Genomic DNA, 14,369 nt, shown 5'->3' with positions numbered 1-14,369 from the left:
AGCAAGCCCTGGCCCAGAGCACCGGGGATACCTCGGGGGCCCACTGGATCTACTGGGACCAAGACCTGCTCTACAGCGAGCAGAAAATTGCCGAACTAGGGGCCAGTCGGGTGCTGGTGGTGCCCCTTCGCTTCCGAGACTTCCTCCTGAACTTAGCCCACGATGTCCCCCTTGCCGGACACCTGGGGCAGGATAAAACCTACGACCGCCTGGTGACCCATTTTTTCTGGCCCCACATGCGGAAGGATGTCACCAACCACTGCAAGGCCTGCCCCACCTGCCAGGCCAGCGGAAAAAGTGGCCGAAAAATCAAAGCACCGTTACAACCCTTTCCTGTCGTCACCACCCCGTTTGAACGAGTGGGAATAGACATTGTGGGGCCCCTCGACCCTCGAACAGCCCAAGGACACCGGTTCATCCTGGTCCTGGTAGACCACGCCACCCGCTATCCCGAAGCCATCCCTCTTCGGACGGTGACGGCCCCCGTGGTGGGCCGGGCCCTGATGGGGATCTTCTCCCGGGTGGGGTTCCCCCGGGAGGTCGTCAGTGACAGGGGCACGAACTTTATCTCCAGATATATGAAGTCCCTCTGGCAACAATGCGGGGTCACATACAAATTCACGACCCCCTATCACCCGCAAGGAAACGGACTGGTCGAGAGATTCAACCGCACCCTCAAGGGGATGATTATGGGTCTAGAAGAACCCCTTCGACGCCAGTGGGACGTGCTACTCCCGTGCCTCCTGTTTGCCTATCGGGAGGTCCCGCAGAAGTCCCTCGGCTTCAGCCCATTTGAACTCCTGTACGGGCACCCCGTCCGGGGCCCCCTCAGCCTAGTCAAGGAAGGTTGGGAGCAGCCTCCCCAGAAAACTCCCCCGGACATCTACAGGTACCTCCTGGCTCTCCGCAACCAGACCCGGCGGTTCCGAGACACCGCCAAAACCAACCTCGAGGCCAGTCAGGAGGACATGAAGAGGTGGTACGATCAGCACGCGTCCTCCATTGAGTTCGAACCGGGACAACAGGTCTGGGTGATGTCCCCGGTTGAACCATGTGCACTCCAAGACCGATGGTCCGGGCCCTTCAAGGTAATCGTACGCAAAGGGCCCGTCACCTATTTAATCGACATGGAGACTGCCCGGAACCCCCTACGGGTCCTCCATGCCAACAGACTAAAACCCCATTTTGTGCGATCCGAGCTCAGCCTCCTGATGGCTACCGATAATGGGACAGAAGAAGACTCCGAACCCCTTCCGGACTTACTGAGGGCCTTCGAGCAGGACGGCTCAGTGGAAGGGGTCCAGCTCTCCGAGGCCCTGTCCCCGGAGCAACGCCAAGACTGCCAAAGGCTCCTGAGACAGTTCGCCTCCCTGTTCTCCCTCACCCCCGGAGTCACCCCCTGGTGCCTCCACGATGTGGACACCGGGGACAGCCCTCCTATTCGGCACCGGGCGTACCGCGTGCCAGACCGGGTACGAGCCTGCATCCAGACCGAGGTGTCCAAAATGCTGACCCTAGGAGTGATCGAACCCTCAGACAGCCCCTGGGCAAGCCCAGTCGTCCTGGTTCCCAAGGCAGCTGCCCCAGGCGTTGCCCCTGAGCTCCGGTTCTGCGTGGACTATCGTGGGCTGAATGCAGTTACCCGGACCGACGCTCATCCCATCCCCCGGGCCGACGAGTTAATTGACCGGATGGGGGCCGCCCGCTACCTGAGCATCTTCGACCTGACAGCGGGCTACTGGCAGATCGGCCTCACCCCTCGGGCCCAAGAACGATCCGCCTTCTCTACCCCAGACGGGCACTACCACTTTAAAGTCATGCCCTTCGGCATGAAAAACGCCCCGGCAACGTTCCAACGGCTGGTAAACCAGGTACTGGCGGGCCTGGAAGACTTCAGCGCCGCCTACCTGGACGACATTGCTGTGTACAGCCACCAGTGGATCGACCACCTCCGCCACCTGCGGGAGGTTCTACACGCCCTCCGGCAAGCCGGGCTCACCATCAAGGCCAGCAAGTGCCAGGTTGGCCAAGGGTCCGTGACCTACCTGGGACACCAAGTGGGAAGCGGGCTGGTGGCCCCCCTCCAACTCAAGATTGCTGCCATCCAGGCCTGGCAGCCCCCTACGACCCAAACGGAGGTCCGGGCCTTCCTGGGGCTCACCGGATACTACCGGCGGTTCGTGAAGGACTATGGCAGCATCGTGGGGCCCCTCACAGAGCTCACCTCCAAGAAGAGCCCCAAAACAGTCAACTGGACCCCGGACTGCCAATCGGCCTTCGAGAGACTAAAGACCGCCATGTGCACGGCCCCCGTGCTCCAGGCTCCCGACTACAGCCGGGAGTTCATTGTGCAGACGGACGCCTCCGATCATGGTGTGGGGGCCGTCCTCTCCCAACTCAACACCGAAGGGGTCGACCATCCGGTGGTCTTCATCAGCCGACGCCTCTTGCCCCGAGAACAGCGCTGGAGCACCATTGAGAGAGAGGCCTTCGCCGTAGTCTGGGCACTCAAGAAGCTCCGGCCATACCTCTTCGGCACCCACTTTCGGGTGCAAACAGACCACCGACCCCTGCAATGGCTGATGCAAATGCGGGGGGAGAACCCGAAGCTGTTGCGCTGGTCCATCTCCCTGCAGGGGATGGACTTCACGGTGGACCATCGTCCAGGTCAGGACCACGCCAACGCCGACGGCCTGTCACGCTTTTTCCGCCTCAGCGAGGAGAGTCCCCCGGAAGATGGCTGACTCTCCCCGCCTTCAGCTGGGGGGGACGCATGTTGGACAGGCCGCATGGTCGGGCTGCCCCCCTCCCCGCAATGGGACCGGGACCCTGGCTCTCCCTGCATCCCCAGCCAGAGTCCCCACACGACCAACCGAAGTACCCTGCAATCCCTCCACTACAAGACACCAGCTCCGGACCCAGCCGGCCCGGGTCACCATCCACACCACAACATCGACCCGGCCGCCATCTTGGGGCACTGCAGCACGAGGCCGCGTGGCCTCAGCTCGACCCTAACCTGGGCCCGGCCGGCCCCGACATCGAGGCACCAACCTCCCCCCAGGAAGCAGAGTGACCACTTGGTGGGTCAATGGGAGAAGGAATCGTCAACGGCTCTCCTCCGCCAGGTGTCGATCACCCCCGGCCGCCCTGAGCGCTGGCTCCACCCCCCTGCTGGGTGTCTGGACTCCCTCATCCCGGACCCCCCGGCCCCCCAGGCGCGAGGGTCCGGACATCAAAGGGGACCAGACCTATAACTGGGGCAGGGCCAGACCAGGACGGGAGTTGTATCCTGGAGTCGAGAGACCCGAGAAGAACTCATCCGTAACTGGCCTGCTGGCGCTGCCGCGGCCCTCTGCCTCGTGAAACCATCGTCTTGGCCTGCTGGCGCTGCCGCGGCCCTCTGCCTCGTGAAACCATCGTCTTGGCCTGCTGGCGCTGCCGCGGCCCTCTGCCTCGTGAAACCATCGTCTTGGCCTGCTGGCGCTGCCGCGGCCCTCTGCCTCGTGAAACCATCGACTTGGCCTGCTGGCGCTGCCGCGGCCCTCTGCTTTGTGAGACTATCATCTCGGCCTGCTGGCGCTGCCGCGGCCCGATCCACAGACCCTCCAGCTCGAGGATTGTGAGCTCGCCTCGTACCCCCACCGGTACCGATCCGGTACCAAGACTGTCCCGCTACCCCCTTTCCCTACAGAGACTAGAAGTGAGAGGACCCCCGGGTCCGAGACCTCCTGTATCGCTTATAACCTTGCCTTACGAACCTTATATAAAGCCTTGAACTCGACTTGGTGTGGTGCCTGTTTGTGGGGAGGGAGGTAACTTGTCTGTACGATCCCCGGAGACGGTCCCCCTCGGGGATCTCTCCCTCAGTGTCCGGCCGACCCTCAGGGTCCCCGTCTAACACCAGGCTTTAAATTAGCATTTTGACATGTCTTTTCCCTTAAACGTTAGATTTTTCCAATTAGTGGGAAGAAAAATATTGTTTTATTGAAGACATGGACGCTAATATTCGCCTTCCCCGGCAAGTTTATTAGTTGCTTTCAGCCACCAGGCGTTTATAGTCATCATTAAATCAACAATATATGAAATGGAAAAATAAGAAAAGCGAGGGGGGGAGAGAGAAAATACATTAAGATAACTTGTCTTGAAAGCCTCTACCTCACATTTCCTGAATTCTTGCTTTAATTTGGTGATTGAGAACTCTTTGACAATTGAAGGTGGCCAATGGCTCCATGAATAGTGAATGCCACTCAGCACTGATCCCCAGGAGATGGATGATGCCCTTATATGCAAAGTGACTTCTCATGCAAAATACAGGGAGCCTCATTTATGAAGGCCTTGCGCCGCCAGTGCGTCACTTTTTCCCATTTTAAAAGTGACGCACTGGCGGCGCAGTACCTTCATAAATAAGGCCCAGAGTGTCTGCTGTTTGCAGCACCAAAAAAGACATCCTGAGTGTTCTGCATTTGTTGACCTTACAGTTTATTGTAGTGCAAAAAAAGTGATCGAATTATTTGTGATACAGCTTCTGCTGGTGACTTGGCATGAAAAGAGTTTTGCACGAGGCAAGCTTGTGTCATTAACACACGTGTGTTTATCTTCCCATAAACTTGGTAAAATGTGCTTTTTCTATCAATCACAACTCAAACTTGATTGCCAGGAGCACCAGTCCCCTTCCACTAATAAGAATACCTGATTCACACCAACACAAGATTCTTTCTCAATAACCTTTCACTACCGGCTGTGTTTATCTATTATCAGTGGTGCTTTATTATGAAATAAATTAGCACATCATAATGTATTATCTAATATTTTGTGAAGCATGGAAAGCTGTATATTGTTTATTTTATTTTGTGTCCCATCTTTTGGTAACGTACAAGGTGATTGTAGTGACGTGGGCATCCCTGCCTGTGTTGGTTGTGTTTTTGAGTGTGTGCAGGAGTGTGATATTGTCTCACCACTATCACATTCCCCTTTAGGTACTGCCTGAAGTCCCAGCTCATTGATCTGAGGAAAGAAGGATACTGGGAGCAGCTGATGAACGAGGTGCAGCCAGACATCGTGGTAACAGACTGGTGAGTGGGAGAAGCTTAGTAGGACTGAAGCAGAAGGGCCTCGTTTATCCTTGTGAGATGGAGCATTTAAGGACTTTTGACTTGGGACTACTGAGTTCCTTGGCCTCCATCAGATTGGTGAGTGCCAGGATTTCTTGTGAGTGGGAGCAGTTTAAGGACTCTTGACTTGGAACTACTGAGTTCCTTGGCCTCCATCAGACTGGTGAGTGCCAGGAATCCTTGTGAGTGGGAGCAGTTTAAGGACTCTTGACTTGGGATTATTGAGTGCCTTGGCCTCCATCAGACTGGTGAGTGCCAGGAATCCTTGTGAGTGGGAGCAGTTTAAGAACTCTTGACTTGGAACTACTGAGTGCCTTGGCCTCCATCAGACTGATGAGTGCCAGGACACTTTTGGAATGGTGAGTGGTAGAGCTTTTATTGGAAAAAGTAAAGGGCAGGGAGGGGAATAGCTTTAGGGAGGCTGTTTGCGGTGGTACACCCCCCCTAATAAATGTATTTTCTGAGGAATAGTTGGGTACGGGTGCTTTCAGTCGGGTATGGTAAGGTATCTGTCGGATTCCATCTGGGATTTTTGTATGCACACACTGACAAAAACACGTACTCTCTCATCTCTGTTTTGAAAGTCCTAAAAAATTTAGATTATTTTACCAAATATTGTGTTTCTCTCTCTATTTGTACTTATATTAATCTGCATTTCTCTCCCTTTCCGCTGCCCCTTAATCCACTCTCATGCTTGTCGTATAATGCATTTTAATGTTATAAGCCAGCGTGATTGTCAGGAAATCTGAAGCTCACCCTCCACCCCTATCTTACTGACCAAGCTATGCCACTGAGGGCAGGGTCCTTTTAAGACTGGGTTCTTGTGTGAAGCTCATGATCAGTTGCCTATTTCTTGTGGCCCTTGTGGATGTGCTGGCTCGCTTTGTCACTACGTTTTTTTTATCTATAGGCAACTCTTGCTCACTGTCTTGCCTCTTGACTTACATCCTTAGGATACTGGAGGTGCTGGGCATGTGTATATGTGCGTTTGTGTGTGAGTGCGTGCATGCATGTGTTCATACATACCCATTCGCTTGCAATCACCAGAAGATGGCAACTGTCTAGAGTGTTTACAATCTAGGTCTTTTTCCCATCAGATTTCATCTGGATACAAATCAGCTGTTCTATTACTTCACATTGGCTTTTCACAATTGCATTGTATTTTTTAAATTACTATAAATTTCCTTTTTGAATTCTTATATAGTATGTTGATGGTTCCTGAAGTGAAGCTGCTATTTCATGTAAACATTTTTTGATTGAAGGGTTCATTAGAGTACCATTTTCCGAAGCAATGCTATCATAGTAATGATTTTAATATCCGCACTAGTGTGACTGACAGCCGGGATCACTGCAGGTGAATGGAAGTAAAGATTAAACTTCTTCTCACTGGAGCAGTCTTGTAGTCCTCTCTGCAGGCAGTATGTTACACTGTGACCTCACTTTAGTTTATCTGTGATGCTTTGTTAACTATAATGTTGTGACCACTCAGGTATGCTGCTAGACATGACTGCGGGTGCAAATACCAACTATGTGTACAGTTGCTCTCAGATGATCACACTGTTCTGCAGGAGCTCCAACCAGAGCCAGTGATCATTGAACAGTGGAGTGACGCCAAGTGGATAAAGGTATGAAATGTGTCTTGACCAGACCCATATGTATTGCACTTAATGTCTTTCTCATAGACTGTACAGAACGGAGTCAATTTTCAGAATGTGGCATGTGTAAACCACAGTCATCCCATATTGGATTTTTCATGGGCTTATACGCTTGAAAATCTACTGTCATCAGGCTGGAAATTGTAGTTACACCAATACCATAGAAGTTATATGAGTATAAAATAAAACTTAGGGCCTGATTCTGAGTGTGGCAGTGTGGGAGTGGGTGGCACGACGCCCCCCCGATGCCAGACCACCAAAGCTCACCACCGCCCGCCTGCCAGACTGCGAGTTACATCTTTGTCTGGTGGGCGGTCCTTTGGTGTTCCCACTGCGGTGCCCATTAAAAAGCCACAGCAATGGGTATACCAAAGCAAGTTCCTGAATGGCAATGACTGTTAAGTCCATGCCGTGCAGGAACTGGGCATGCATGCAGAGAGGGGGGCACACCATGTGCCCCCGTACATACATCCTCATGGCCCTGAAGCCCTGGGCCATGTAGGGCCCCCTTAGTTCCCTCACCGCCAGCCTCTTCATGGCAGGCTCACCGCCATGAAAAGGCTAGCAGTAAGGAAACTCGTAATATGCTTGGCAGTGCCGCAACACCACCACCAGCATACTTCTGCCTCACACCGCTGCAACACTGCCGGGGAACGGTGGCTCCCGTTGGTTGCAATGGGCCTGCGGCGGTCTGACCGCTAAACTCAAAATAGGGTGGTCGCACCACCAGTGTGGAAGTAGCCACCATACCCCCATGGATTTGGCAGTCCTATGGGCCGCCAAACTCATAATCACCCAGTTAGAACTGGGAGACTCTAGTTGGCTGAGGCTGGTACCTTAGTCCAAATAGAGACCCTTGCTTCTACGTCAGGGAAAGGAAGGACACCTTCTCAGATAGCCCATGCTCACCCCCTCGGTAGCTTGGCACGAGCAGCCAGGCTTATCTCCAGGGCTCTCAGTAACCCAATGGTAACACCACAAATGGACTCCACACGAGTTTCATAAAAACAATTATATGTTTATATAAAAAGATATACGATGAGACCACATGATAAAAATCCAACATATGCGTATTTCTAATATTTCACCTTGCTGGTTATTAGGCCAGCAAGCCCTGGTAGGTTCTTGCAGTATTAATGAGCAATTCTCAATGATCCAATGCAGTCCTAATGCAATGCTTTGCAGTTCGTAATGCAAGAATCAGGCACTTCGTGATATAAAAATAAGGCAGTTTGTTATGCAACAATTAGGCAGTTCGTAATGCCAAAATAATGCAATGCGTAATGCAACAATCAGGCAGTTCGTTATGCAAAAATAATGCAATGCGTAATGCAATAATCAGGCAGTTCGTTATGCAAAAATAATGCAATGTGTAATGCTACAATCAGGCAGTTCGTTATGCCAACAATAATGTACTCCAGCACCGATCGCGGTGCTCTGGATGGACTCTATGCCACTCGTACTGACTCGCGGTCAGCTACTGCCAAAATATGCCCCCTACGCAGGTATGGTGTAAAACAAAGTGTAGCTCCATACTCCGGCCCCAGTACTGGCACTCCTCAGCAAGTACGGGCCGCGATACTAACTTGAGCGGAGGCTCGTGCTGCAAAGATGGGAAAGGCCAAGAGCATTTCTCTCGGAGACCGCACCCCGCCCCAGGCAGCAACACAAGCACGCTCGCTGAACGTTACCTGGAGGGTGCGAGGGTGCGATCTCACTCTCCTCTCCTCGTGGCTTGGGCCTCTGGTGCAACTTCGTTGATCTTGGGCAGTGGAGCACGGACCCCCGATGTGATGGTTTGAGGTCTCTCCTTGGCAAACGGAGGGTCGGGCCGGCGTCGGTGAATTCCCACAGCTCCTCTGGGGATGCTGGCCAGGCCGATGGCAATGACGATCGCAGCACTTCTGGTCACGCTGTCGATCAACTCAGAGAACACGACTGCTCTGGGACAAAGAGTCACAGGGCAATTTCTCACGAAGGTCTCTGCAACCGGGCACATGCACACAGCGTCGCTGAGACTCACTTAAGCTCCGGGTGCACACGATCACAGGTCAATCCTCACGAAGGTCCCAGGCTGCACAAAGCACACGCACACAGCATCGCTGCGACTCACTTGGATTCCGGGTGCCCATGATCACAGTACAATCCTTACGGAGGTCTCGGGCTGCACAAAGCCCATGCACACAGCGTCGCTGAGACTCCCTTGGACTCCAGGTGTACACAATCACAGGACAATCCTCACGAAGGTCTCAGGCTGCACAAAGCACATGCACACAGCGTCCCTGAGACTCACTTGGATTCCAGGTGCACACGATCTCGGAGCAGTTCTTACGAAGGTCTCAGGCTGCAAAAAGCATACGGGCACAGCATAGCTGAGACACTTCTGGAAGCTGTCCTCGTGCCCTTGGGCACAAGTTACTTTAGGACACAGCACACAGCAAAGTCCTTTCAAACGGGGACACAGCACACAGCAAAGTCCCTTAGCCTCCACTTGGTTAAATCAGCAAACTGCAGGCCAGCCTCAGAACACACAGCAAGGGTCAGTCCTTTCCTTTAGTCTCTTCAGCTGTTTCTTCCTTGGCAGAGGTACCTCTTGACCACAAAGTAGTTTCAATCCTTTTCAGTCTTGATCAGTTCCTACGTTCAGAGGTTTCAGCTCTCTTAGTTATACCCCTGAATTCTTTGTGATCAGGGGGGCACTGACCCCTATTCAAACCAGTTCTGGGTGTCCCCTTGCCAATGACACCTTCTTCCTCTGATAGTGGGGATCTGGATCCTTAATCACTCAGCAGGGGGTGGACTGCAGCCCAGGCCTCTTTATCTCCAGGGGCTTCTCCTCCCCCTACACTCCAGATGCGGGTCAGCCTGTTGCTGTCTCACCTCCTCCCCTGGGTCCTGACATTCCCCAGATCCTATTGCTTTTAATTCCAGACACACAATCCACAACCAGGCAGAGACACACAGAATTGTTAGAACACAAAAAACAGCCACTTCTAAAAGTGTGGTTTCTAAACACACAATGCAAAAACCACCTTCACAAAAAGATGTGTTATTAAATTGTGAGTTCAGACACACTAAACTTCACCTCTCTATCTTAAGCCTATGGGAAGATAGGCTGAAAACCTATTACACAGCCCCCCCATTCAGTCCTATGGGCAAGATGGCCTTTCAACAGTGAAAAGCGAAATGGAGAGTATTTCACTGTCATGACATGGTACACACCTCAGTACATGTCCTACCTTTCATATACACTGCACACTGCCCAGGGACACCTTGGGCCTACCATAGGGGTGTCTGATGTGTATAGAAAGGGTAAGGTAAAGCCTGGCAAGGGGGTGCACTTGTCGGAACAACAAGGCAATTTAACAAACTGTGCGCAGGCACTGCAATGGCAGGCCTGAGGTCTCTCTTTAGAGCTACTTGTGTGGGTGGCACAATTAGTGCTGCAGGCCCACTAGTAGCATGTGCATTACCAGCCCTGGCACACATAGTGCACTTTATTAGAAAGGCAAACATACCAATTATGGACAACCAATTACCATTACACTTTATACAGAGAGCACTTGCACTTTGACACTGATCAGCAGTGGCAAAGTGCCCAAAGCATCTAAGTTGGCAACACCATGTCAGAAAAAAGGTCTAGGGGGAAGGCAAAACATTTAGGGAACTTTAGCCAAAAAGGGCCATGTCCAACACAACCCCCTCCCAGCCTAAAGCCAGGGTAGACCAATCAACTACCTTGATGGACTTCCCAGCTTGGGGCGATAGAACACGGACGCAAGCCCACTACTGCAGGGACACCCTCCTGCTCTATGCCTTCCTAACCTCATGGGGTTCCCTTGGTCACTACTCCCTGGGCCAACTATGCTGCTCCATGGGTATTTCCTGGCAGTTGGGGGCCCTCCAGGGGTGCTGGTCTCTTGCCAACCCCCACCTAAACCTGTACCCCTGAAAGACCCATCGGTCAGGTTACTGTCTCCAGTTATGCTGCCCTCCAGGTTAGAGGTGGGTTTACTCTGGTCACGTCTAGGGGACCTAACCCTACTGGCTGGGAACTGTCCCACGGGTTTTCCCATGGGGGGACACCTCCCTCCCTAAACCTTCCATTTAGATTTTTGTGCCTGCCATTTAGGAATGGCACCCACAAACTTCAGGACCGCCGGAACACTGTTTACAGGTGCCCCATGCCCTCCTGACGCTAGGTGTTCTTCCTCACACAGCTGACAAGTAGGCGCTAGGCCTCAAACCGGGTGCTCCTCTAAGGAGCCCTCCAGTCTCTGTGTTGAGGCTGTGAACCCCTGGGCACACTGCTCACACTCCCTCCCTCTCCTTTGAGACAGGGTGCTAGCCCGCTTGCCCCCCCAACACTCTGGGACCTAACTGCTCTACTTCGCTTCTCTTCCCTCTCTAATGCCTCCTCAGACCCTTGAACCCATGACCAGGGGTCGGGCTCTTGTGCAAGCTCCCGGGAATCAAAGAGCTCGCACCCTAAAAAGGGTTGGCACAATCTTGGAAAACAATTACTGAGCCTAGGCTCCCTGGGAGCCAATTTGAGCAACCCTTCAAATCATTTGCCATGCTAACCATCACCCAATCATCCAGTGCACGCTGGCACTGATCCACACTTGGCACTGGCTGTGCGCTGCCACCATTTGAACTGGACTCCACCTGTATAGCCTTAATGTCCAGTTTCCTCATCCTTAACTCATGAGCTAGGAGAGTCTTCTTCTCTTCCAAGGCGAGAGTGTTCCTGCTCTCCTCTGCTGGCTTTTCACTTTCAATGAGCAGCTTCTTCTCTTCTGCTTGAGCTTTAAGTTTTAAAACCTCCAACTCATGCTCCAGCTCCTCTGGGGGGAAAAACTCCTCTCTGAATGGTAACTACCAGCCCCTGAGGCTGATCCTTCCACTGGCAAATTCTGTGAACCAAATCCATTCCCTGGTTCATCCTCATCCCCCTCAGCATCACCTGTCTCTTGAGGACATGGTACACACCTCAGTACATGCCCTACCTTTCACAGACATTGCACCCTACCCAGGGGTACCTTGGGCCTACCATAGGGGTGTCTGATGTGCACAGAAAGGGAAGGGTAAGGCTAGGCAAGTGGGTGCACTTGTCAGGACAACAAGGCAGTTTAACAAACGGCGGGCAGGCACTGCAGTGGCAGTCCTGAGTTCTCTCTTTAGTTCTCTCTTTAGGGCTACTTGTGTGGGTGTGCAGGCCCACTAGTAGCATTTGCATTACCAGCCCTGGCACACATAGTGCACTTTACTAGTAAGGCAAACATACCAATTATGGACAACCAGTTACCAGTACACTTTATACAGGAGCACTTGCTCTTTGACACTGATCAGCAGTGGCAAGGTGCCCATAGTATCTAAGTTGGCAACACCATGTCAGAAAAAAGGTCTAGGGGGGAGGCAAAAAGTTTAGGGAACTTTAGCCAAAAAGGGCCAAGTCCAACACACCCGTTAAGACAATAGCTTATCCCAATCATTTAGTCCTTCAGTTGTCCCAAAACAATGGTGGGCTCTCGCTCTGCCACCACAGGCCACCTTTATATTCTTTGTTGCTCCTTTAGTGAAGCAGTGTGCGGAAGAGCCTTAAGTGAATTTCTCTGTATTTCTTTTGAGCATGAATACATTTCTTTTTTTGCCTTGTTTGCAACCAAGTTTAGGGTAGTTTTAAGCGCACCTGTTGTTCTAAGGCAGGTGCAAATGAGTATGGTGCTTTATCTGTTTAAGTCATAGAAGGGGACAGTGGTCTTGAGTGAATGAGGCAATTACAACTGTCTAGAGCAGCTCTACACAGCCTCAACCCAACTCCTGCAAACAAATGGCTTATGCTGCTAAGGTGAAATGTATGGGGTATCTTTAGAGGTGATTAATTCCGTAATGTCTCCACTCTACCTCCCTGTCACATAAAAGGAATGAACAGACACATCCGACTTTTCGAACATAATTGACTGAAAGACCTCATAAAAAAGGAAAACAGTCTCTTTGTGTCTAGATATGAATCAAGCTTCTCTCACTATGGCCCGACAACCAGTCACAATAACACTAGTTGTTCCCAAGCCCTGTTCACGTGTAGAGTTCTGGATATTATCTACACCCCCAGCAATGCAAAATTAAAATTTAGTTTAGAGACAAGAACATTCTAGTAAATGGCTATATATTTTAAATGTCGTTTGAGTGTCTCTTTGTAAATCTACTTTCACTTACTTTGCACAATCCATCTATAACATATAAGGACTTCAGGCCTAATAAAAAATGGTCCAGATTTTTGTATATTACCATGTGTGTACATGGGTAAAATCTGGTGATAATAAAGCTCTAGTGGCTTTAGCTGTTGACAGCTTTGGGGTGAAGATCATTTCTGTTGATTCCCTGTCACATTTATGTGGCATTTCAGTGCAGCGCATGTGAGCAAAATACTTAGCTGTCCGGAGGCCTTTTCACACTGAACCTCAATGGCATCAAACATCACTTGCCCCCATTTAACAGGAGGTGACAGTTTTAGCATTTGATCTCTGTACTTCATCCAAACAATCTGCCTTTAATTTCAAACAGCAACTTTGAAGCTTCTGCTCAGTGTTTTCCAAATACTTTGTGTTTTTCTCCAGACTGCACTCTACATTCTCCAGTCAGAGCAAAACTCTCCACTCAGATTTCCTGGTCAGAAGAGGAATTGCTTCTCCTCACCACACCATGCATTAAGAGTCATGGGGCCTCTTTTATGAGCACTTTTGCACTGCTGAAACATAACTTTTTGACGTTCTGATGGCACAGTGTGCCCTGGCATATTTACAAGGCCACGTAATTTCAATTTCAATTTCAATTTCAAAATACTTTATTCGGTTTTGAAAATAAAACCATAAAAGTTGCACAATTACATGTAGTGATTTAAAACATTACAATTCATGACAATAAAAGAGAGGGATATAGCCCCTTAAAATATATACATCTAATACAAGAATAATAGGGAGAGGAATACAAACGCCTGCTGGCCAGAGATTCATCTTCATGGGTGGTGATGAGGGGTGCCTACCAACGTTAAGAGTTTACTAACTCTCCATACAAATCCTAGATCTCAGGGAGGATTTCAAAAAGACTAATATAAAAGGTAAGCATTCTGGTTTCAGCAGTTGTAAATAACAAAGAGCTGGGCGGACCTGCATAAAATTCATCTTCTTTAAGAGAGGTGTTAAAAAACTATCTGCAAGGGTATTCATAAAATTTACAAAAAAACATGAAGTGTAGCAAATCCTGAGGAGACACTCACCTGGCCTCTACAACTCCCTTTTGGGATAGCAAGTAGCAGATGGAAATAGTCCAGTCAAAACCTGATCAATAAAAACCTCTCATGGGTTGCTCTAAGGATGGGATTATTTTAAGCCTCAAATATTTACGGACCCTAGATTTCTCAATTTCTAAATCATCTCTGTGAAGCTTTTTTAGGGTAATAAAGGAGTTCTTAACAAATTCCGCATCCTTCAAAGTAATAGAATCAGGCTTTAACAAAAAGGTCTGTCTGCCCCAGCTCTTCAAAACAGCCCTTGATATATTTCAACTATGGAATGCGTAACATGTGACCAAGGCTCATATA

The 14,369-nt window shown here is 50.6% G+C and overlaps 1 protein-coding gene across 1 annotated transcript in view; it reads left to right on the top strand.

The window, feature by feature from the left end:
• LOC144752444 (uncharacterized) overlaps nucleotides 1-14,369 on the top strand; it is a 351,451-nt gene that overhangs the window by 322,337 nt on the left and 14,745 nt on the right. The window contains exons 18-19 of the mRNA XM_078640371.1: nucleotides 4,977-5,072; nucleotides 6,601-6,736. Coding sequence (XP_078496497.1) covers nucleotides 4,977-5,072; nucleotides 6,601-6,736 — 232 coding nt within the window. The remainder of the gene's footprint in view (nucleotides 1-4,976; nucleotides 5,073-6,600; nucleotides 6,737-14,369) is intronic.

The sequence above is a fragment of the Lissotriton helveticus genome, chromosome 5_1, assembly GCF_964261635.1.
Source record: "Lissotriton helveticus chromosome 5_1, aLisHel1.1, whole genome shotgun sequence".
NCBI lineage: Eukaryota > Metazoa > Chordata > Amphibia > Caudata > Salamandridae > Lissotriton > Lissotriton helveticus.
This window is presented reverse-complemented; position numbering and strand designations above follow the sequence as displayed.